The 25138-nt window shown below is 41.4% G+C and overlaps 1 protein-coding gene across 6 annotated transcripts in view; it reads left to right on the top strand.

Moving 5' to 3' along the window:
• LOC121439861 (kelch-like protein 13) overlaps positions 1–2032 on the top strand; it is a 198177-nt gene extending 196145 nt beyond the window's left edge. For all 6 annotated transcript variants that reach the window (XM_041640477.1, XM_041640478.1, XM_041640481.1 and 3 more), the window contains one exon: positions 1483–2032. In XM_041640477.1, coding sequence (XP_041496411.1) covers positions 1483–1970 — 488 coding nt within the window. In that variant the 3' untranslated portion in view covers positions 1971–2032. The remainder of the gene's footprint in view (positions 1–1482) is intronic.
• Positions 2033–25138: the final 23106 nt, after the last annotated feature.

Raw genomic sequence — 25138 nt, 5'->3', positions numbered from 1 at the left:
CTGACATTTAAGTTTTTAGACAATTTTATTTATCTTCCCCTTTTCTCTTTCTCTCTCTCTCCCTTCCTTCCTTTCTTCCTTTCTTTCTTCCTTCTCTCCCTCCCTCCCTTCCTTTATTTTTCTTTTCTTTTTTCATTCTTTCTTCCCTAGTTCAGTCTGCCTCTGACAGCCTGCTCCCCCAGGGAAGCAGTTATGTTCTTAGAAGAACAAAATTGTTAAGGGGATGATAAGTCACAGAGCGCTGCATTGTGATGTCTGTAATCAAAAGGGGTTAGTGAAAGGCCTGTAGCATTTGATCAGCAGGTTTCCAGGGTTCAATTCACGAGTGACCATGGAGCGAGCATCTTCTATCGACAGAGTCATAAAGGAGATCATATTGCATGACCTACCTGTTTCGTGTGTTTCAGTTCTCTACTGCCAGAACAAGAGCTCCCAGTTCTCAGGGGCAAAGCTGACATTTGAATGGTTTCAGGAGCACTTTTCTGTAACTGGTGTATGTTTCAAAGAAAAATCATCTTCCACATTGATATCAGACTAGGAACCAACCAAGCTAGTTTTATAACCCAAAAGAAAACTAACAAAAAAAAAAACCACGAAAACAATGATTTGCTGTCTAGTAGGCTTTAAATCATAGAAAGCTATGCTTCATTGATTGTTGCCTTGCTGCTTGATAACTCTTCAAATGGTACAGCTAAAGATTAGCATAGCTCTGCTCCTTGTCTGCCGAAGGTAGAGACTGATACCTTCATTCCATAGGTTGGATTATGTAGCTTAGTCTTAATCAGTTTGTAGGTTATAAAGACCTAATATACCAACAACCAGCTGATATATATATATATATATATATATATATATATTTCTCATAATGTTCAGAATTCTAATGTTTTTGCTTTGCAAAGCAGATAGCAGATGTCACCTTCTTCCTGCTCACCCCAAACTATAAAACCAACAATTTTGTGTAGTCTTCCTGGTTGGTGTGCTACTGGCGTGAGACTTTCAACACTTTTTAGTAACTATTTTGCTTCATATTCCTAATCCTAATGTGTTAACTAGAATGGGTATTCTGATTTGGAAAAGGAATTCATGAGTACCCAGATTTTGAAGGGCTCTAGCCTGGTGCTTAGTCTACCCACTAAAATGTCACAACTGACTGATTCTTTTTAGTTCAGATTTACTACTAACTCAACTCTAATGGTTGCCAAAATATATTTCCATTCGTTGAAGCTTCTTTAGTATGATCAATCTCCATTTGAGAAAGTTATTGTAATAATATAAGACCTTTTTCATTTGTCTTAAAATTTTGAGAATGATATTTTCTTTATTTTTTGTTAAAAGAATATAGAGTGACGATATTTATGAATTTACTATTTGTAAGCCGCGATCTGTTGTAAAAGGTAGCTAAAAGTTAATTATCTATGGGAGAACCTTACTATTACATTTTAATGACCTCTTTGCCTCATACCTATTATTTTCATTCTCTAGGAGGCATTACCCATGACACTTTCCAAAAGGAGCTCATGTGCTTTGACACTGATACTGACAAGTGGACCCAGAAGGCACCAATGACCACTGTCCGAGGCCTCCACTGCATGTGTACAGTAGGAGATAGGCTCTATGTCATTGGGGGTAACCATTTCCGGGGAACCAGTGATTATGACGATGTCCTGAGCTGTGAATACTACTCACCTATCCTTGACCAGTGGACCCCAATCGCTGCCATGTTAAGAGGGCAGAGTGATGTTGGGGTCGCTGTCTTTCAGAATAAGATCTATGTGGTTGGTGGATATTCGTGGAATAATCGCTGTATGGTTGAGATAGTGCAGAAATATGATCCAGAGAAAGATGAATGGCATAAGGTTTTCGACCTTCCGGAGTCCCTTGGGGGTATTCGAGCTTGTACGCTCACAGTTTTTCCACCTGAGGAAACCACACCCTCACCTTCTAGAGAGTCCCCTCTTTCTGCACCCTGATCATCCTTCCAGTTAAAATGCTATATTCCTCTCTTTGCAGTGTGTCACGATTATCTTCTCCCCCCCTTAAGTAGTGTATCTGTTAGAATTAGCCTCCAGTAATTGATACAGATATTTGAAAAATTGATATTGATGTTACTTGTGATGTTTGTATGGCCTAGAATGTTTATAAAGTGGTAACAAACCATCCTGGAAATATCTCCCATAGAAGCTGATGCTTAACATGAAAAAAAAGAGTATTGTCTATAAAATGTTTCTTCAGTACTTTCTTCATGCTGTGTGCTGGGCATAAAGTATTCGTCATCTTACATTATAATAAGCTAAGTTAAAGGTGGATTATAGTCAGTGTACATCTGTGCTCACTAGGCTTCAGAGTAAAAACCTTTTCTTTCATCTTTAACTGTAAGATGTCAAAGGGAGGCAACCTGCTCCAGCAAGAAACAATGCGCGAAAGGTTGCCAGCTCGCATGAGCTACTCCCTCTTTTCATAAAGTATTTTTGACACATCTGTCAACCCACCTGACTGTGTGGGTGCATTGAGAACACACCAAGTTTCTTAGACACACAGGAGAAATAACAGAAATTCACAACACTAATTTTGTGAGAGGGAAGCATGACCCCTCTGCTTATAAGACTCAATTAGGGGTTTTTTTTAAGTGTGTATAAATATACATCCACAAACTTATATCAAACACAAATTTTTAAAAATTGAGTATCAGGTCAAATAAACGTGAAATTAAAAAATCTTCTAAAAAGCAGCTTCAATGAAAAATGGGGATTCAGTATGTCCATATCGAATGCATATATGTAGAACCATACTGAATTTAGGTGGATAAGGGCTAGAAATTTTGAGCAACTAAATTTGTCACTTGACCAAATTTTATCTTAAAAATCTGTATTCTCTTCCTTCTCCTTTGCTGTTGAGGTAACTTACCTATTCTGTGTATTCTGTGTACTCTCGGTTCATGAGGTTATTTAGCACAAAGTGTAGCAGCTTCTCCAGAAAAGCTGCCTTTGCTCTATGATGTTCATGTTTTCCCTTCTTTATTCAATAAAAAAATCAGTGTTGCTCTGCTCCGTGCTGTCCCGTTATTCTCTGATTTGACTTCCATTTATTAAAAAAAACTTCCGAGGGACAAGAATGAGGAAGTTGTGTGTGTGTGTGTGACATTTATTCAAAGAGGAAAGACTTGGGCCAGCCCTCGCCTCACTGTGAAGACACTGCTTGTGGCCTTTGAGGAATTAGTTTGTGAAGAAGCTAATTGGCTGTTACTCAGCTCCAGTGCCATGCCTGGGTAAACTACAGAAGCAATTACATGCCCCCCTCACTTTCTTTTACCTTCTCTTCCTTCCCTGCTGTGAACTACAAAATTAGGTCCAGAAACCATGACCCGGTCGGTGAGGGAAATGTAGCTATGACAGACACAGTCACAGGAATGCTGGCTTCTGGTGAGGTGTTGCCACTCTGGTGGAGTGGCGTTTGCTTGTGTTGTACTTCAAGCGTGTTAGTATGTACAGCATGGGAAAAGGGAGTCGTCTGGGTAGGTGCTATCTATAGGCGAGCAGGCTCAGGCTGCAAGCATCTGAAAAGAGGGAATTGCAGTGGGTAGTTTTGAATAATACTGGTCGATTGTTCATAAACACTTGTACTTGAGTCAGAGGAAGAAGTCTTTGCCAATTTCAAGCTTGGCCCCTATGGGGAAAGGCTTTGCCAATTTCCCATGGTTCTGAGGCCTTCATTCTTGTCATGGCTGTGTCCATGTCAACACTATGCATTCACTCAGGACTTTACTAACTCAGGGTTCTTTTGTTCCCTACACCCCCTGTCCCATCCCTTTCCTTTTTCCTTGCTTGAGAAGTTATTTCTTAATATATTGCTCAGGTTGCCCTTAAATTTCTGGGCTCAAGCCATCTTACTGCTTCAGCATTCTAGAAGCCCAGGCTCATGCTACCTTACTGGGATAAAGGGCAGTTCTGTTTCTGAGAATAATTTCTCTGGTGCTCAAGACCCATCTTGTCCACTCAAGTGGAACTATGTAAAACAACTTCTTTTTTATTTATTTTTATTTTAAAAAAGAAAACCAACTATCTTTTTTTTTTCACTATATGGAAAAAAACTTCTAAGATTTTTTTTCCTAACCTAGGGTTTTAAGGAAAAAAAATTACCATCTCTTCTACTTCATCTACAAATGGTTGAATGTAAACTGAACCCAAACCTTAGGGCTATTCCAAAACACAACTAATGAGTCATCCAATTTCTTACCCAGAGGGATAGATTGGCAGCATTGATTTCATCACTTCCATCTTGAGTTAAATATAGTTAAGGAAACGAATTTCCCATCAGTGGTACTTTTGGATATTGTTAGAAGAAACTAGCATAAATTGGAAAGATTCCTCCCCTCAGGCAAGGTTTTTCCTAAGGGAGCACAACTTCTCTGGGGATTTTAGTTTTTCTCTACACGGGCAGATTCTGCAACATTTATTTTAGCTAATACCTCCCTGAAAGTGGAGTTGTATAAAACACAACTAATGATCCTGAAGGATTCCAGGTGGGTATTCCCATTCGGGTCACTACATTCCAAGAAGGAATATTCCAGGATTCTTTGCATCCTGAGGCTATCCATCCCTGATTCCACAGAGTCCTCCCTTGCGTTGGTAGGAGGAGAATGGAGCGTTACAGGTGTGAGTGCTGGATGGTCAATCTGAGAAGAGGCATGCATCCCTTCTACTCACATGCTATTGGCTGGCCAGCAGGCTTGTGGCTGCAGTGGTTCATCTGGAAAGAGGCATGCATCACTTCTAGCCGTATTTTACTGGCCAGAAGCCCTTTAGTTACATAACAACACAAAGGGAATTGGAAAGAAAGAAGAGGAAGTGAGGTTGGTGATCTCCTAGCAGCCTGTCACAGGGACTAATGTAGAGCATATGCAGTTCTCTTTTCTGCAGCCATGCCATGTGTTATTTAGAAGCAATTAATTTCACACGTTACTGTAATAGCTATTATTAGTTCAAACAGCTGGGGAATCATTACACCTTTCTTTGTCAGCACGTTAACTATTTTCTCTTTCGAAAGGAATCTTTGCCACTGGTCATTGGTCATTTACAGGCATTTCTTGCCCTTGACTGTTGTCCTAATTCGAGTTAATACTGTTGTGACCAAACACCATTACCAAAGCAATTTGGGGAGCAAAGGACCTCTTTGGCTCACACTTCATCACACTGTTCATCTTTGGTGGAAATCAGGACAGGAACTCGAACAGGGCAGAAACCTGGAGGCAGGAGCTGATGCAGAGGCCATGGAGGAGAGCTGCTTACTGGCTTGCTTCCCATGGCTCACTCAGCCTCCTTTATTAGAGAACCCAGGGCTACCAGCCCAGGATTGGTCCTACTCACAATGGCCTGCCCCATCAATCACTAATTAAGAAAATGCCCTACGTCTGCGTCTCCTGGAGGCATTGTCTCAACTGAAGCTGAAAGGGTGCCTCTTTTCAGAGCCCTCTAACTTGTGTCAAGTTGACATGAGACCAGCCAGCATACTATATCTTTGTAGGCTCTTGCTATACTTGAATTTTCAAAAGGCTCATGTTTTTCTTGGACAAAATAGCTGGGGTCTAAAAGGCAAGATATTGTTTGTTTGTTTCTATAATTTTTACAATATTCATGTGATTAGTGTTTTCCTAAAAAGGTAGAATTATGTCTTTAAAACTTTTCCTTATTTTACAGTCACTGGTGGAGATGAAACCCAAATAAAAGGAGTCAGCATTTTGAAAGTGTTTCTGAACTTATCTCTCAGAGTCTAGAGGGCAGTTAAATAGTGGCTTATTGTTATTAATTAATTCCCAGCCTGATCACAGTTTCCCCTCCCTCCTCCCTTTTCAGTCCCTCCCCAACTTCTTAACCTCCCCCCACATCCACTTCTACTCCTTTCTCAGAAAAGGGCAGGGCTCCCATGACCATCAGTCAGTCACGGTATATCAAGTTGCAGTGAGACTAGGCACTTCCTCTCCTGTTAAGGCTGGATGAGGCAACCCAACAGAAGGAAAGGTGATGTAGGAGGGTCATCTGCCTATGTGTTACTTTCATTGGTTAATAAAGACACTGCCTAGGCTTTTTGATAGGACAGGATTTACATAGGTAGAGTAGATTGAACAGAATGCTGGGAGAGAAAAACAGAGTCAGTCAGACGCCACTCTTCTTCTACCCAGGACAGACGCTGGTTAGACTCATGCCGGTAAACCACAGTCAAGTGGTGATACACATTAATAAAAATGGGTTAATCAAGATGTGAGGGTTAGCCAGTAAGAGGCTAGAGCTAATGGGCCAGGCAGTGTTTAAATGAATACAATTTGTGTGTTGTAATTTTGGGTGTAAAGCTAGTCGTGCGGGAGCCGGGCGGGACAAAAAGCAGGCCTGCCCACAGCTCCTTCTACAGAAAGGGTCTCAAGAGCATGTAACAAAGTCAGAGACAGCCCCTGTTCCCTCTGTTAGGATTCCCAAGAAGAAAACCAAGCTATACAGCTATAATATATATGCAGAGGCCTAGATCAGTTCCATGCAAGTTCTCTGGTTGGCGGTTGAGTTTCTGCGAACCCCTATGAGCCCAGGTTAATTGATTCTGTGGGTTTTTCTATGCTGCTTTTGGCCGCTTGTGCTCACATAACTCTTCCTCACCTTCTTTCCCAGGATTCCCTAAAGTTCATCTAATGTTTGGCTGTGGGTTTCTGCATCTATTTCCATCAGTCTCTGGGTGAAGTTTGATGACAATGGGCTAGGCAATGATCTATGAATATAACAGGATATCATTAGGAATCATTTCAATTATGCTGATTTCTCAGAAAATTGGAAATCGACCTACATCAACACCCAGCTAAACCACTCTTGAGCATATACCCAAAGGATGTTCAATCATACCACAATGACACTTGCTCAACTATGTTCATATTAGCTTTATTCCTAATAGCCAGAAAGTGGAAACAACCTAGATGTTTCTCAACCAAAGAATAGATAAGGAAAATGTGCTCCATCTGTACAGTGGAGCATTACTCATCTGTAAAACATGATGTCCTCATGAAACTTGCAGGCAAATGGATGGAACTAGAAAAAAAATCACCCTGAGTGAGGTAACCCAGTCCCAGAAAGACAAACATTGTATATACTCACCCATAAGTGAATATTTGCCTTAAAGTAAAGGATAACCAGAGTACAATCCACAGACCCAAAGAAGCTAAGTAACAAGGAAGAATCAAGGTGAGTAGGCATGAATCCCACTGTTAAGGGAAAATAGAACAGATATCACAGGTGGATGGGGAGGGATCTAGATGGGGGGTCAGCATGGGAACAAGAGGGATCAGGTAGGGAGAGGATAGAGGGAGGGACAGTAGGGGCATCTCTGGGATGAGATAGAAACCTAGAGCAATGAAAACTCCCAGATATCTATGAGAGTGACCGTAGCTATGACTCCTAAAAATGGTGTTTTATTGAATCGCATGCACTTTTTTTTTTGTTTTTCATTTTAAGACATTTCTGTGGAAATTCAGCTATGGTTCTTTTTTATTTTAGACCTGAGATTTTTATTTACTGGCATCTCTAGGTTGAGCCCTTTGCACATCACATTGCTTTTAGTGAAGAAAATCCATGCAATCTAAAGGATTCCTAAAGCATCATTTTTAAGTTGATCAAATAATTCAGTAGTTAAAAATTTGGGTAATTATGAAAATGTAAAGTATTTTAAAAATTGAAAAATATAAGAAGAAAAGTTATCCATCTTCCTTGTACTACAAAGAAATATTACATCAAAGTATAAAAACCTCTAATATCAGTACAGTTTTGCATATCCTGTGGATAGTATGATTTAAAGTATTAATACTAATTTTTTTTTGATATATCAATAGATTGGCATTTAAAGCATGACACATCAGTGAGAATTTGAAGAAAATGTTTTCTGACCTATCCTAAGTGAAATTTAATGATCAGGAAATATGTTGAGCTTTTTCTAGTTAAAAACTATTTAATATTGTTGGGGCTATATAGAATACAATTTAAATATTTTTCTAGTGACCCTATTTCATGTGATTCATTTCTTACAGTCAGTGGATATTCTATCTCTAAATGTCTCCACTACCCAATTTTCACAGTTTGTAGTAGGAGCTGCGGGCCTGCTTTTCGTCCCACCCGGCTCCCGCCCAGCTAGCTTTACACAAGAAATAACAACACACAAACTGTATTCTTTTAAACACTGCATGGCCCATTATATCTAGCCTCTTCTCGGCTAACTCTCGCACCTGGACTAGCCCATTTCTAATAATGTGTGTAGCACCCCAAGGTGCGCTTACCGGGAAGATTCTAGCCTACGTCCATCCTGGCAGCTTGCTTCATGGCGTCTGGCCAGGAGAGGGGAGCATGGCCTCTGAGCTCACTTCCTCTTCCTCCCAGCATTCTGTTCTGTTTACTCCTCCCACCTATGTTTTAACCTATCAACGCCGAGCAGTTTCTTTATTACTTAACCAATGAAATCAACAGATTGATATATGACACTCCCACATCAACAGTTATTTATTTTACATATGTTATTTGATTATGTGCTTAAAATAAAAGTGAGATGGAGAAAAGTGAGATTAAAGAACATACCTCCATGGAAAGAAAAAAGAACAAAATACTAGGAAGTTTGGCATACATGTTGTGCATGGAGCCAGTGAGTATTTTAGTCCTTGTGAATTACAGGGTATCTATCAAAATTACTCACTGTCACTCCTGTGATGTGTTATCCCAGCAACATGATTTATCATGGATGCAACTTTATTTAAAGACATTTACCGTTGGAATTTCATGTAATTTGGGGTATTGTAAAACATTACTCTTACCTTGGTTTTTTCAACAATTTAAAAACATGACAGCCATTTTTTAAACTCATAGGCTATGCACAAAAGGGCCACAGGTTTGCTGTCTCCTGCCTTATCTGAGTACTTACATTATATGGCCTATTTCATATCCATGGGCGAGAAGTTCTGGTGTCCTGGTTACAGTTCTATTGCTGTAAGGAGTCAGCTTGAACAGGCATCTAATAAAAGAAAAGCATATAATTGGGGCTTGCTTACAATCTCAGCGAGTTAAGTTGTCCTCGATCACTGTGGAGGACAGTTTGTGACAGCTGGGAGGATGTAGTGGGTATGGTGTTGAGATCTCACAGCTGATCTCCAAAGTTTAGGCAAAGAGAGAGACCTCCTAGAACTGGGAAAGGTTTGGTCTTTTGAGCTTTCCAAGCCACATCTAGGGGCACACACCTTCTCCCACAAGGCCGTGCCTACTAATCCTTCTTAAACAGTCTACCAGTTGGGAACCAAACATTTAAATATATGAAGCTGTGGGGGCCATTCATATTCAAGCCACTAGACCTGGGCTACAATGATGAATACAACAAGCTGGAGCTCCGTTAATCATGTGATAGCCATTGCCACGGAAGTATGCTAAAGGAGGCGTCATCTGAACAATGGCACAAGAGGAGGTATTTGCAAAGTGGATGAAAGGAAAGCTATAAACGAGGGCTTTCCTAAATAACATACATAGCCCGTGGCTCCAAATGTCAAAAGACAGCAGCATGGCGAAAAATGTAGCCAATCTTTTAAGTTATTGCTGCTCCGGTCTGCTGTGATGGAACATCACGCAGATTGCTTACAACCATTCCCCGTCAACCACCAACACTTTTTTCCATGCAGAAAGGGTCGTACACAACTTACCCTTTAAAATACATTACAACCCAGGATGAAATATTTCACAAGGCTTCGTTCAAATGTCATTGTGCAAGTTTGTTTCTTTAGTACACAGAACTGAAACCCAATGGTAACAATAAGGAAAAATTCCTTCTTAAAGTACTGTAAAGCTTCTTTGGAGGTAAAGGAAGCCCCAGGCACCCCATAATTAGCTCAGTGTTATGGAACACCCATTTTTAAATATTTTTATTTTTTCCTCCTTTCATGTATTGTTTTCCCAGTAGGCTGCCTAATTCATACCAGAAAGAAAACCTTTCTGGGTATGGTGGCACAAGCCTTTAATCCTTGCACTTAGGAGGCAAAGGCAGGCCAATCTCTTTGAGTTCAAGGCCAGCCTGGTCTACATTCAGAGAGTCCGGTTTTATCCCATGCTTTTTCAGTCCCAGTCCAGCTGGCCTTGGTGAGCTCCCATTAGATCAGCCCCACCGTCTCAGTGGGTGGACGCACCCCTGGCAGTCCTGACTTCCCTGCTCATGTTCTCCCTCCTTCTGCTCCTCCTTTGGGCCTTGGGAGCTCAGTCCAATGCTCCAATGTGGGTCTCTGTCTCTATCTCCATCCTTGATGGAGATATTGTATGCTGTCAAAGTAAATCATCTTTTGTAGCAAGACTGACTAAGCACTAACATGCTTCGTTAGATTTTCCCACCAACAGCAGCACATTCCATAACCTTAATGTTTGAAATTTGGAAATGACATACTTTATTTGTGTGTGAGTATGTATGTGTGTGGGTGTGCACATGCCATGATGGGCATATGGAAGACCACTTGAAGGAGTTAGTTCTCTCCCTCTACCATACGCTCCCTGGAACTCAAACTTGGTTTGTTAGGCTTGTGGCACAGGCCTTTACCTTCTGTATTAGTCAGGGATCTCTAAAGGAACAAAACTGTTAAAGTGTGTGTGTGTGTGTGTGTGTGTGTGTGTGTGTGTGTGTGTGGTGGGATTTATGTAGACTGGCCTACAACATGCTGTCTTAAAGTGGAAAGGCCAAGAACCTGGTGGGTGTTAAGTCATGAGGCTGGATGTCTCTGTTGCTGAACGCTTGGAGAATTCCTGGAAAGCTGCTGATATTCAGTCTACCTTGAAATCCTGAAGAAGTCCTAATCGCAGTGAAGGAATTCCAGTGTGGCAAAAAGAGATGAACTTGCCATCGAGAGTAGAGGCAAGCAGGCAAACAAGCAATGCTTCCTTCTTCTACGTTCTTTTATCCAGGCTGTACCCACACATTTAAGTAATCTGACCCAAAAACTTTTCACGGGAGTGTCTGACAGCTTGAGCTTTAGTTGATTCCACATGCAGTCAAGTTGACAGATAAGACTGACCATCGCATCTGCGGAGCCATTTTTCTGGACCACTTAAGACTCAGATTGTGTGTGTGTGTGTGTGTGCACATGTGTGTGCGCACATACCTGCATGCTCACTCACATGCCTGCATACCTGTGTGTCTGTGTATGCCATGGTGCAGATGTGGCCATCAGATGACAATTATCAGAGGCGTAGGTTCTCTGCTCTCACCAGGTGGCCGCTAGGGACTCACCTGCAGTTGGTGGGCTTGTTGGCTAGTTCTTTTACTCACTGAGCCCGTTTGTAGGCCCAGCCTTCATTTAGTTTTGATTAGGGGCTACCACTCCCCTGGCCTTCAATGGACCTACTAAACAGGAGTCCCTCTGCTTTTCCACTTTGCCTTCATGGACGCTGTATCTTGGCTGACTCCATTCTTTAGGCCCCTTGCCTTCTTTCTATTTCTGATTAATTGGAAGTCTCATTTTCTTTGCAACTCTTAGTTCCCTGACCTGAAGGAACAGTTGTCCTTTGAGGAATCTGCTTTTTCTTACTAACTTTCCTTAGGACAAAATGACAACAGGAAATGAAGGCTCTCACCAGTATAAATGACCATGTGTTTGTCCTTAATATGGCTGAAGGCATTTAAAACAATTAATTGACCTGTGTTACTTTCATTAGTAAGATTTTTTTCTAACATGACCCAAACTCATGTTGTAACCAACAAGAGGACCCCTTTCCTAACAATTACTGCTACTGCAGTTTTTAGTCACATGACACTGTGACACTTGAGACCAGCTGACTTTCCTTTGGACCACATCCCCTCTTTTTAGAGCAAGTTCTGAGGAGTTAAAATCCTAATGTCCAAAGGAAAGTCTTTTGGGAATCACTGACCTGAGAAGTCCTTCATCTCAGCTGTTTGCTCGTGCAGTGTGTATGCAAATGCTCAGGCTCAAGGTCCGGGTACCTCTCTGAGGTGAGAAGGCATTGGTAGCTTCTGTTGCACATTGTGTGGGTACATTTGTTCCCTCTGCAAGTCCTCTAGGATGAGTAGTGCAACTCTTCTTCAGCTGGGACTGAACTAAACACCTATGCAGAAGAGGATTGTAATTGACAGGGCAGTTAGACTTCCACATGCAGCTTTAAGAAGTATTTTGTTAGTCCTCCTGTGGTCCTCAAGTCTGTAATAGCATCCCTTAAGAGGCCTAGAACTCACTATGTAGCTGATGCTGGCTTCAAACTTAAGGGCAATTCTCATGCTTCAGCTTCCCAAGTGCTGTCTTAAACTAACAGAAAAGTGTCTTTTCATGTTTAGAGGTGGAGCATGTGGCTCTTGGCCACCAGGACGCACAGTCCCTAGGTGTGACAAAGTCTGCTACATGAGTAGACTCATTGAGAAGACTCTTCTTGGGAGGAAGGCAGTCAAGGACAGCACTGCTGAGGATGTGTCCTTCGGAGGTCTGAGAGGGCAATCCCGACAAATGAGACCCAATTGTCCCATGGACCCAGGGGAGTCTCGTGAGGGAATGGAGCTGACACTGGTCCTCCAGCTGCTGTACAAAGTGTTTGTCCTGAGGAGGAAACCAGTGCTTTAGGCTTTCTGAATGGGGGGGGGAGACAACAAAACATTTTTCTTGGCGGACTAATTAAAATGTCACTTGTGGGAAAGTGTAAATGAAAAATAGCCCAATTTCCCTCCCTTCAATCTTTTTTTTTTTTTTTTTGGTTTTTCGAGACAGGGTTTCTCTGTGGTTTTGGAGCCTGTCCTGGAACTAGCTCTTGTAGACCAGGCTGGTCTCGAACTCACAGAGATCCGCCTGCCTCTGCCTCCCGAGTGCTGGGATTAAAGGCGTGCGCCACCACCACCCGGCTCCCTCCAATCTTTTTATAGTGAGAGGGAAAATCGTATTTTAATAAAGACTAGTGCTGTGCAATTAATTAAAGCACACACCTGGCATGAATTCGCTTTCAGAGTTTTTTTCATTGAGGATCACAGATTTTACACTTTAAAAAATTTAAATATGAGCCCCATACTTAATTGACTTTGAGTTCTGTGATTCCAATACTCCCTCAAGAAATCCCTTACTCATGATTAGTCACTTAGCATCAGCTTAGCTCACAGCCACTGACTGAGAATTATTCTGTTTTCTTTCTATATGGGTACCTGTGTTTTGGATATGTAACATAAATGGATTGCAAAAAGGTCACACAAACAATGTGTGCCAACTTAGCATCCTTTTAAAACTTACGTTCTCCCAGGTATCTATAGTTAATTTTTCATTGTAGCATAGTATTCCATTTTTTAGACAACTTAAAACACATCTTGAAGGGACCTAACCCACTTGAGCATTTGACTTTAGCAGGCCTTGCCTTCCCCAATTCCTTCTGCCTTTCTAAAAGAACATTAGATTACATTCCTAAAGCTAGCCCCCGAGGTCCATTCCCTTATTCCATCAATCCCTCCTGCTAGGGCAGACTACCAAGGTCCAGTTATCAAAGTATTGAAATGAGGCAATCAAAAATTCCCTTTGACTCACCTAAGTAACGTGCCCAACTAAAATTACCACCTCATTCTAACCCAAGGTTTCCCCTTGTATGGTTATAAATTTTATATACCATTTTCCTTTGGACTACATCTATCTCCTCTCTATTCACATTCATACATAAATACATAGACAGATATTTGTCTTCTAGGACAAATATCCCTGCCCCTCTCCCTTGTTCCCTTCCTCTTCTCCCTCATTCTCTATCTCCTGTCTTTGTCTCTTTTTCCCTGCCCTCTGTCTCTCTGGAACAAATAAATCTCCTCTGAGGCTGGGTAATGGTGGATCACGCCTTTAATCCCAGCACTCAGGAGGCAGAGGTAGAAGAATCTTTGTGAGTTCGAGGCCAGCCTGGGCAAGTTCCAGGACAGGCTCCAAAGCTACATAGAGAAACTCTGTCTTGAAAAACCAAAACCATTATAAAATATCTCCTTTGTACTGAGGATGTGGTCCTGGGGATCCTGGGGGTCCTGAGCCTATACTTTTCCTCTCACATCTTGCTTATCTGTTCATCACTCGATGGATCCTTGCCTTATTTCTGCTCTTATGTTTCCTCTCTAATAATGCTTCCTTGACCGTTTCTGTGTAAGTCTGTATGAGGACATTTGGCTTAATTCTCTTGAATTTCCAGTTCAGAGTGGATCGGCTGAGTCACATAGTGATTCAGTGACAGTCCTTTTGAAATGATACCAAATTGAAAAAAAAATAAGTAGAATTATTGTTTTGGCGACAGTTTTCTCTTCTTCCTTCATATAAGTGTTTACATGTGTTGACCAACATTAGTAATAGGATACAGTTTCGGGTCACTTTTCTACCTTGTCTTTCAGACTAATGTTTATTCAGATTGATAACTATCAAGATTAAATCATGGCTTGAATTAAATTGGGTAGTGACCTGGAACAGAAGACTTCTCTGGTATTTCTGTTTTTAGTTTTTCTTACTTTATTACAACCCCAAACCTTGCCATAGTTCTAGCCACATATCTGTTCTTTCCCTGTGCCACCCGCCTCCTCATTCTATCACAAGCAGAATAAATTCTTTGATATGATACCCATATGTCACTTAATTATCTGTTGCAAAGAGCGGTTAGTGGAACATACAGAATCCATATTATAAAATAAAAAAGATAAATAAACATAAGGCTAAAAAGCACGAAGAAGTCAGCCCTATGTGTTCACAGGACTAGAAGTCAACCTACTATTCCTGCAATCTGTGTTTATTATGGAACCATCCACAATGATCAACTTATGTAATCAGTCTAAGCATCTGGCAATAGATGAGGAGATAAGGAAAATGTGACAAGTATACTTGTAAATATTTATTTATTATTTCTTTATTCCATGAAGAAATATAAACTTCAGTGATTTGGAATTATGCATTATCATGTTAAGCAAAATTAACCAGTATGTTGGGTAATCTCAGCTATCAATTTGGTAGGTTCCAGAATCATATAGGAGTCAATGCCTGAGAAGGATTATATAGATTATGCAAACCTCTGGGCATGCTTGTGAGAGATTACTTACATTCGTTTAATAGAGGTGGGGAAATCCACCCACCGTGGGCAACACCACTCCATTGGCTGGAGTCCCTGACTGCATGGAGAAGAGAAAGCTAGCATTCATTAATCTCTGCCTCCTAACTGCAGACACAACGTGGAGAGCTGCCTCAAATGGAGTTCCCCACCAATCGGACGGTACCTTCAACTGTGAGCCAAAACCAGCCCTTTCTCCTTCCAGTGGCTTTGTCAGGATATTTTTTCACAGCATCAGAAAAGGAGCTGAAATGAAAATAACATATGTTTTATCTTTTTAAAAAGAAACAAACTGTCTTTTTTTCATTATACATACCCTATCCAAGCTCCCACTCCCTCCCCTCCTCCCATTCCCTCCACTTACCCCATCCCCCACCTGCTATCCACTCCTCAGAGAGGGTAAGGCACATTGTTTTGGAGAAGGCCCAAAGCCATCCCTACTATATCTAGGCTGAGCAAGGTATCCATCCAAAGAGAATGGTTGAAAATACCATATTTTTTCATATATGAAGTCTACATGTACATTTATATATACATGTGTGTATGTGTTATGTATATGTGTATAATGTATATATATATATATATATATATATATATATATATATATGACAGTAGAAGAGGAAGGGTACTAATATTAAGGGAGTAGAGGCTGATGAGGTTAATGGGGAAGCAGTAAAATCAAAGTACATACTATACTTGAACAAAAATATTATGAAGTCCATCGCTATGTAAAACAAATATACATCGATAATTTTTTGGTTTCTTTTTTTGAGACATGGATTCTCAGTGTAGCCTTACCTGTCCTGGAACTAGCTCTTGTAGGCCAGGCTGGCCTTAAACTCACAGAGATCCGCCTGCCTCTGCCTCTTGAGTGCTGGGATTAAAGGCGTGCACCACCACCACCTGGTAATAATTTAGTTAGTTATAAAGTCTTATCTTTGAAACAGAAGCCAAGAAAAATCCACATAGTCAAAGCAGTGTGTCCCCTATCTACTTTAAGTCTTGATTGGCATGGCAACTAACGATCATTCTTTCTTTATCAGCAATAGCCTCTGAGGGATCTACCTTCTATAGACCAGTTCATTTCCAGAAATTTCTGCTTCCATTCCTCCTCCTGCAGAGAAACACCCAGGTGAGAACATTTAGTTGAATTCTCCTTTAACGAATCACATTCTGACCCTGTCTTCTACTGTTTTGCTTCTTCCAAAATGTTCTTTCTGTCTTTCTTACTTATGCTTTTTCAGAAATTCCCAGAGAAGGGACTCCTACTCAACTGTCCTTCAGTGGATGCTATTCTGAGCCTGTCCTCTTAACACTTTCTTTAGGTTAGCCCTCTCAACCAGTCCTGCAGACTTTTGCTCTTCCCAATGACAAATCAGCCTGGCCTTCGGTGCAGAACTCTGAGGCCTGATGGAGGAAGGTCATTGGCTAATAAAGAAACTGCCTTGGCCCATCTGATAGGGCAGAATTTAGATAGGCGGAGTAAACAGAACAGAATGCTGGGAGGAAGAGGAAGTGAACTCAGACTTGATAGCTCTCCTCTCTGGGGCAGACACAATGAAGCTCCAACCCAAGATGGACATAGGTTAAGATCTTCCCTGGTAAGCCACCTCGTGGACTACACAGATTATTAGAAATGGGCTAGTCCAGGTGCGAGAGTTAGCCGAGAAGAGGCTAGATAAAATGGGCCAGGCAGTGTTTAAATGAATACAGTTTGTGTGTTATTATTTTGGGGTATAAGCTAGCCAGGTGGCCAGGAGCCGGGCAGCAGGAACGCAGCCGCAGCTCCTTCAAGAGACGCCAGACAAAGCTCTGAGGTGATAGGAACATGATCATGTTAGACCTTTTGCTACCCATTTCTTCATCAGCAGTCAGCACATCTAAATTCCAGTGGTGGCATCTGCAAACTCAGCTGCTTAGGGTCAGAGGGAAATGGCATCGTGGGCCTGCAAATGTCATAGTTGCCATTTCCTTTCTATATCCTGCACCATACCTGCCCTCTTTATCCTGTTGTCTTCACCATAGCTGTTGTCCAACATCTTCTGCTTGCCCATCTTCTGATACCCTTGAAGACTCTTTGAGTTCGCTGTCCCAGGCTTAGTGTGGCATGGGACAAATTTCATTTCCCCAGGTTTAGCAGTGTGAAGATCAACTGTCATGTGATCTCAAAATTTAAATTGTCTTATTTTTCTCATTAAAGTGGAAATAATGTCCACGCTGCTTGCTTTTCTGGGTTATTGGAAGGATTGAATTAGATAAGTAAAGCAATATGACCATCATTTGACCAGCACTGACCAAGTGCTGTCCCTACAGCAGCCTGGCTCTCTCCTCTCAGTAGTGGTTAGCAGAGACAGAGAGGAGTAGGGGGAGTTGAATGGGTATGGAGATGAGGAGGATCTGTGAGGAGCTGGGAGAAGGGCAAGAATGTGATAAAAGTCTATTGTATGTAAAAGCAAAATTGTAAATAAAAAGTCACAGCTAGAAAGGGAGGGTTTTAGAGAGATCAAGAAAAGAACGATGAAAGCAGAGAAGAGCCCAAACAGCCCCACGACAGAGCAAGCCTTCACTGGCAACATGATCTCTAAAGTAGAAACCTTGCAGTTGTGTTGCTGAGTAGATGCATCAGAAGAGTGGCTTTTTGGCAACGTCAATATTGCCATCAAATCATTCTGTGGAGTTTTGCAGCATGAAGTCTTTTTCAATGTCCAGTGCTTTTTACTTTAAGCTGTATTGTGCCTGCTTCCATCCCCATGCTCACTGTCAACAGACATTGGAGGTAAGTGCAGATGGCTCTATTATCCCCTATTATAGGGCGGGAACCCAAGTCCAGTATTAAGAGATTTTTAAAGGTTGATTTTCCAGGCACTGCCTTTTCTCTATTTTATGGTGGGGCAGGCAGTGTCCACGCCTTTCATCGTGGCCAGCAATTCTCAGAACTTGGAAGGTTCTCTTATCTTCGGATAGGACTGGCTTGAATTAACATTGTCTGGTTATCTTGTGCCTTGCATTTCCATGGCTTTTCATGTAGCGCATACATTATTGACTCTTGACTGCACCGCTGTACCCTGTTGTTCAGCTCTGCCACAGTCCTCTGTCATAATTAAACTAGGCAAGCTAACACAGATGCATGATTACCATATCAATGAGCTTCCCGGTTTCTGTCCTGACGGCGTCCTCATTACTCACAGCACATCACAAAGTGATTCTCCAGAGGCAGCCAAAGAACAGCAAACCTCATTTTGGCTGAAGAGTGGTGACAAATTGGAGGTGGGCATAAGTGGAAACAAGTATGTAGGCGGCACTTAACTAGAGACAAGTGTTAAAGCATAAACCTGACCAAGATGCCCAGGGAGAGTTATAGAATGACCTGAGGTAATTGAGAAACATCCAACAAAATAATTGAACAATCCTCATCAAAAGCGTCCATGTGAGGACAAAGTCAGTCCCATATTGGGGAAGGCCAAAGTGTTGCAACAACTATTACAGTCTAGGAACTGGGTTGAATTCGGGAACAGAAAATGAAGATTAGTGTAAGAAGCTCTGTAACATTCCTGTAAGGTCTGCGTTTTGTTGTACTGAGCCAATGTGGTGTCCTTGCTTTGCCCATTTTGCCAAGGTACTGCAAGCTGTTAGCATTAAGGGAATCAAGCAAAGGGTAGTAAAGGTACTGCTGGGCTAGTTGGGTAAATATTCTGCGATTTAAAAAAAGTATGATAGGACAAGTTAGTTAAAATATGTAGATATAGCTTACTGATTATATTGGAGCTAAGTCCACCGTTTGCCTTGCTACAAGGCTGAAAATGATGAAATCTGAAAAGTCCACCCCCAACACACACACACACACACACACACACACACACACACACACACACACACTCATATCTTATAATGCTTGGCTACCAAATTGTGGCACCATTTTGAAGGCTGTGGGGCAATTGAGAGGTGGTGCCTGGCTTGTAAAAGTAGCTCACTAGGTATTGCCCTTGAATGCTATTGCCATTTGTTTCTTCCCTGTGCTCTGTCTCCGCTTCCTGTTTGAGCCATGTAAAGAAGTCACCTCCACATGCCTCCCCACCATAGACTGTGCTACTCAGACATGCCTTCTCTGCCATGACGGACTGTAATCCTCTGAAGTGGTCAACCAAAATAAGAATTCCCTCCTTCAGGTTGTTTAGGTTAGGTGTTTTGCCATGAGGACAAGAAAAGTAATCAACACGCTGACCTGTGTTTCCTCTTGGGCCTTGGCAACCAGTCTGTTTTTGTGGGAATTTGAACACATGGTTAGTGAGAACCCCAGGCCATCCTGGGGAATGATTGAGAGAGATGAATGTGATTGTGAAACTGAGTTCTATTATCCTAACCTCTTTAGAAAAAATCAGATTGGTTAATTTTTACACTTTACAGCTTAGACATGTTACACGATAGTTCTAACACAAGGGTGCATATTGCGGAAATGGCACCCTGGGGAGACCCGAGACAAAGAGAGCAGATAAAGGACAACCTCCTCAGAGGCAGCAAGACTTGGAACGAATTCGGGAGACAGTGGTAGTTTTTGAGAGCGATTTGCAAAATATTTAGGGATGGTATTACCTTTGCCAGCACATATGTCATTCTTTTAGATATAAGGACTAAAGAATAATACAGGGTGTTATAATTATCTGTTGGGAATGAATAGTCAAGAACCCCTCATTGTTTGGGTATCACTTCCTAGTAGAGCTGATGGATGTCTTTTTACTAAAAGCAATATTGTTCAGAAAAGTAGAAATTATTCATTGCATCTAACACTTTATTCTGGAATCATATTTCTGTAGTGGCATTTCATTTGTATTTTAATAAATAAAACTTCCCTGAGGATCAGAAAAGTAAAGCAGTCACACTGACCAGCCTTACAGACAAGGCAGCAATAACACACACCTATAATCCCAGTAGCTATACTAGTTTTCCATAGATACCAGGCAGTAGTGGTGCACTCCTTTAATCCTAGAACTAGAGAGGATTATAAAACGGGAGGAGACAGCTCTCAGACACAATCTCATTCTGAGATTCCAGGAGGGAGGATCACGGGTCGAGGTAAGAGCCAGTGGCTGGCTGCTTTGCTTTTCTGATCTTCAGACTGAACTCCAATTACTGTCTGTGAGTTTTTATTAATTGTACATCAATATTCCTTGAATGATGATGAAAGTGCAGCATATATCCACATGCCTCTGCCTGAGGAAACTGAGAATCCAGTGAAGTGGGTGTTCCCTTTCTGTTCAGGTGACACAGTCATCGCCCCTCATTCTCATAGTACTTTTAGCCATTCCAATGGCATTCAAGTCAGTGGTAGCTGGTTTATTTGTTTGTTTGTTTTATTGTTTTCTTCCTGACCTGCTGATCCTGAAGTAGATGGCGAAAGGCGATAGACATGGTTATTTATCCAAGAGGAGGAGGCATGAAACCTTGATCCATAGACTTGCTTCTAGAAGAAGGGCAGGAGTTCTCCAAGGGAAGAGGTTTAGTGGTGGGTTTTGAACCTATCATCTGTGGACATTCTGGCTGCATTAATGTTCTCATTCGTTTACCATTTCAATGTTTTCTTAATTAGGAAGATCCATTTAGAAGGGTTTTGTTCTCTCCCACGCTTTCTTTTTTTTCTGACCCGCCAAACCTTCCCATGGCCCCTTCCAAATTCATGGCCTCATTTTCTTTATTCTTGATGTTTATTTGTTTATCTGTATGGGTTCTGGTACCTATAGGAGCCAGAAGAGTTTCAGATCTCCTGAAGCTGGAGTTACAGGCAGGTGTGAATCACCTGACATGGCTGCTGGGAACTGGACTCTGGTCCTTTGGAAGAGTAGCAAATGTTCTTGACGACTCTTCATCTCTCCCTTCTTTACTCTTGTTGTTTTACACACACACACACACACACACACACACACACACACACACTCACTCTACAGAGTTGTTTTTTTTTTACCGTTACTCATATGTACATTTGTCCAGGACTGACCACTTAGGTTTGAAGCACCTATGTTGGAGCCATCTCTGGAGGAAGCTGATTGCTGCTTATCCCTCCTTCAACAGCCATTGAGTACCCGTAAGAAGCTCTTCATACAGCAGTGTTGTTGTTATGCCAACACAGACAAGGAAACATCCATGAAGTCAAAGCACACTCTTAAAATTTTGTTTTTATTACGTGTGTGTGTGTGTGTGTGTGTGTGTGTGTGTGAGAGAGAGAGAGAGAGAGAGAGAGAGAGAGAGAGAGAGAGAGATTCTGTGTGTCATGGAAATATGTGCCCGTCCACATTGGATCCTCCTGGAACTGGAGTTACAGGAACTTGCGAACTACCTGATGTAGGTATGGAAATCAAGCTTGTTTTCTTTGCAAGAGAAGTGTGTACTTTTAACCACTGTACCATCTATCTCTCTAGTCTCATATTCAGCTTTTGTTAAAAGAACATCCCCTTACACTTCTAGGGTAGTCTAAGTTTTAATAACTGTTTCACATATGAAATCACAAAGGAGAACATGGTGATTAGTTTTTGTCACCTTGGCATATAGACATACCTGGGAAGAGGGGCTCTCAATTGAGGAACTGTCTTGAGCACACTGGGCTGTAAGTATACCTGGGGGGCATTTTTTAGATGCTAATTGTTGGAATACCCAGCCCATTGTGGGCAGTGTCATCCCAGGGCAGGTGGGCCTCAGGTGTATAAGAAAGTTAACCAAACAAGCCAGAGGAAGCAAGCCAGTAAGTAGCAGTCGTTTGTGGTTTCAGTTGCAAGCCTGTCCATGTTCCTGACTTCCTTCTATAATGGACTATGAACAATAAGAAATAGGTTCTGTCTTCCCCAGGTTGGTTTTGGTCAGGATTTTATCACAGCAGCAAAAGCAAGCTAGGACAGAGGGAAATGTGGTCAGTGTTTTGGTGGTGTTGCTGCTGGTTTGTTTTGATTTTGTTGTTGTTGTTGTTGTTGTTGTTGGTGGTGGTGGTGGTGGTGGTGGTGTGTGTGTGTGAAATTTCGCAAATGTAAAGGAAGAATTGGATAAGAGTTGTGGAAAGCCATCATTTTATATTGGTACTAAACGTAGCATGATATATGCCTTATAGTTTAGTCACATAGAGCTGTTCCCATTTAAACTCTCTTTAGACTAAACTTTCTAATTGAACATAAGTTTAGCACATGGTAGTACCATTAAATAATTGTGATTATTCTAGTCTCTTTGACCCATGAATTGGAGGGAAAGAGAATTGTTAATTATTGAGTTTTGGCTTTATTCCTGTGTCTGTCTCTAGAAGGCCTCAAACTACTCTTATTCAAATTATCAAGTTTTGGTTGGAATTATGCTTTGGAAATGTTTGCTGCTGAGGTGATACCTCTTTTTGCAGAACCCAAAGGAAGATATTACCAGGGTCTAAGAGTTCTCTGGAAAACATGAGTGTTGTAGATACATTGGAATAGGGGAAATCTTTTGTGGTTGGTTAAATTCTAAGATGGTTCACCTGCACTGCTCACCATTGCCCACAGACTGTAACTATTCCTACAAAGAAGATTTTGTAAGAAGCATTAAAACCACGGTGGTTACCAGATGGGACCAATGTAATTATACCAGCCTTTTAAAGTAGGTGTTCTGAGTTTCTAGAGGCCTATAACAAACAACCCAGACCAGATTGATTTCAGCCTTGTGAATTGCAGAGCACGCAACCCACTTGAATCCAATCTCCTCCGATCTTTAGAACCATGAGATAATAAAAGTCTGTCTTTGTTATCTATAGAAGGTCCTAAAGATCTTAATATTTTAGTAGCTTGTCACCGTAGCTATAGGAACTAGATCACTCTTCCAAAGTTGGAACTGGGCCACCATTTTCTCTTTCTTTCTTTCTTTCTTTCTTTCTTTCTTTTCTCTCTCTCTCTCTCTCTCTCTCTCTCCTCCTCTTCCTCCCTCCCTCCTCTCTCTCTCTTTTTTTTCCTTTCTTTTTTTGAGACAGGGTTTCTCTGTGTAGCCCTGGCTGTCCTGTCCTGGAACTCACTCTGTAGGCCGAGCTGGTCTCAAATTCAGAGATTCTGCCTGTTCTGCCTCCCCAAGCACTGGGATTAAAGGCATGCACCCCCACCTCCCAGCCTAATAAAACTTTTTGAGATAATGAAAACATTCAGTGGGTACAGTGTTCAACAAGGAAGCTGCTATGTGAAACCCACAAATGGCTACTGAGCACTTGATAAATAGCTACAGCTTCTGTGGTACTGTGATTTACATTTAATTTCTTATTTGATTGAATGACTAGGTTCAAATGTCAGCATCTGACTGCTGGTTGCTGAGTTGGATAAAACAGCTTTAGAAGGTTTAAAGCAAGAAAAGAATCATAGAAGTAGCAGAATCAATATCTTTCTGCCAATTAGATCTGTGGACACAGGATGGCAGGATGAATGAGATGAACTCAATGAGTTCCCTGTTAGGGGCATGCTCAAGAGAAGCTGGATGCCATGTTGAGGATGCTACAGAGATGATCTCAGCTCTAGAAAGCAGAAGGAGCATATCACTCCTCTAGAGGCTTCACCCGCTGAAGCTGGCTTTACTAAGCTAAAAAAGAACTTCCCCATATGTCACCGATTTAGGTTCTTTTATTTTAGTTATTATTATGGTTTTAATCTTTAAAGTAATTTTCAGCTTCAAATATATTTTGATCATATTCTTCCCCCTCAAGTCTTTTCAGATCCTCTCCCCATTTCTACCCACCCAACTTTTAGATTCTTTCTCAAAAAAGAAACAAAAACCTAATACAACAACCCCTCCAAACCAAAAAAAGCAAAATAAAACCACATCCAAAAAGAAAAAAACAAAACAAAACTCAAAACCCCACCAAACTGTAACCAAATGAAAGCCTGAGTGCATGTATGTGTGTGCGTGCATGGGCCTGCACACACACACACACGCACACACAAATCCAAAACAACAACCACAACAAAACTGTCCCAGTCCATTTTATGTTGGTCAACTACTCCTGACCATGAGGCTTGTCCTGGAGTGGTTGATATATCCAGTATCATTCCATTGGAGAAAACTAATTTTTTTTCTCTCCCAACAGGTATAAATGACAGTTCCGTTGTTAACCTTTACTCTAGTAGCTAGGTATTCATTCATTCATTTAAAAATAGAACAAACTATAATAAGATAAAATGAAAAGTATCACATTGAAGTTGAACAAGACAAACCAACAAAAGGAAAAGAGCCCAAGAAAATAGAGAATAGAGACCTACTCATTCCCATACGCAGGAGTCCCATAAAAATGCTAAATCAGAAGCCACACTATATACACACAAGATCTGGTACAGACCTGTGAAGGACCGGGGGATGCTGGAACCTACTATGTTGACAAAGCTGCCCTCAAACTCATGGAGACTCTCTTGCCTCTTAAAGGTATATATCCCATACCCGGTTACATTTTATTTTTGTTTGTTTGAGACAGTGTCATGATAAGTTGCTCAAGCTGGTCTTGAACTCATCTATAGTTCAGGAAAACTTTGAACTTCTGATCCTCCTATTTTAGCCTCCTAAAAACTGGGCTTACAGGCATGGCTCAGCATGTGGAATTGTATGAATATGCTTCGTTTCATGACCTTGCTCCCAAGCCTCAGTTATCATCTTGCCTTTTCCATTAAACATACCTTTAGCTTCTAAGAGGTAAGTTGGCACTCCTATTTGCTGGAGCCCACATCTCGTCACTCAGGGAGTCTGTAAACTCAAGGAAGTTGCTCCATCTTTTCGAGTCTCAGTTTCATTGCTGGTGAAGGTAAGATATGCTAGTATTATCTGAGGACGTTATGAATGTTAAAACGAGTTGCTAAATGTTCTGAGTAAAGTGTTCAGTCAGCATGATCTCTTATCAGTGTGATCAGTATCATTACCATATCTGACATGATGGATGCTCTATTTGTTTACTGACTCTCCCTCTCCCAGGTTTAAATCTTCCATCTCCCGTTCTTTTCTTTGCTTCATGGGGCTGGGGGCTACCGTCTTTGATAGGCACACCGAAGAGTGAAGTACTCCAACAAGGCAGAAGGAAGTGC

Source organism: Microtus oregoni, unplaced genomic scaffold (assembly GCF_018167655.1).
Source record: "Microtus oregoni isolate MIOR12 unplaced genomic scaffold, Mior012 000063F_ref0000156, whole genome shotgun sequence".
NCBI lineage: Eukaryota > Metazoa > Chordata > Mammalia > Rodentia > Cricetidae > Microtus > Microtus oregoni.
This window is presented reverse-complemented; position numbering and strand designations above follow the sequence as displayed.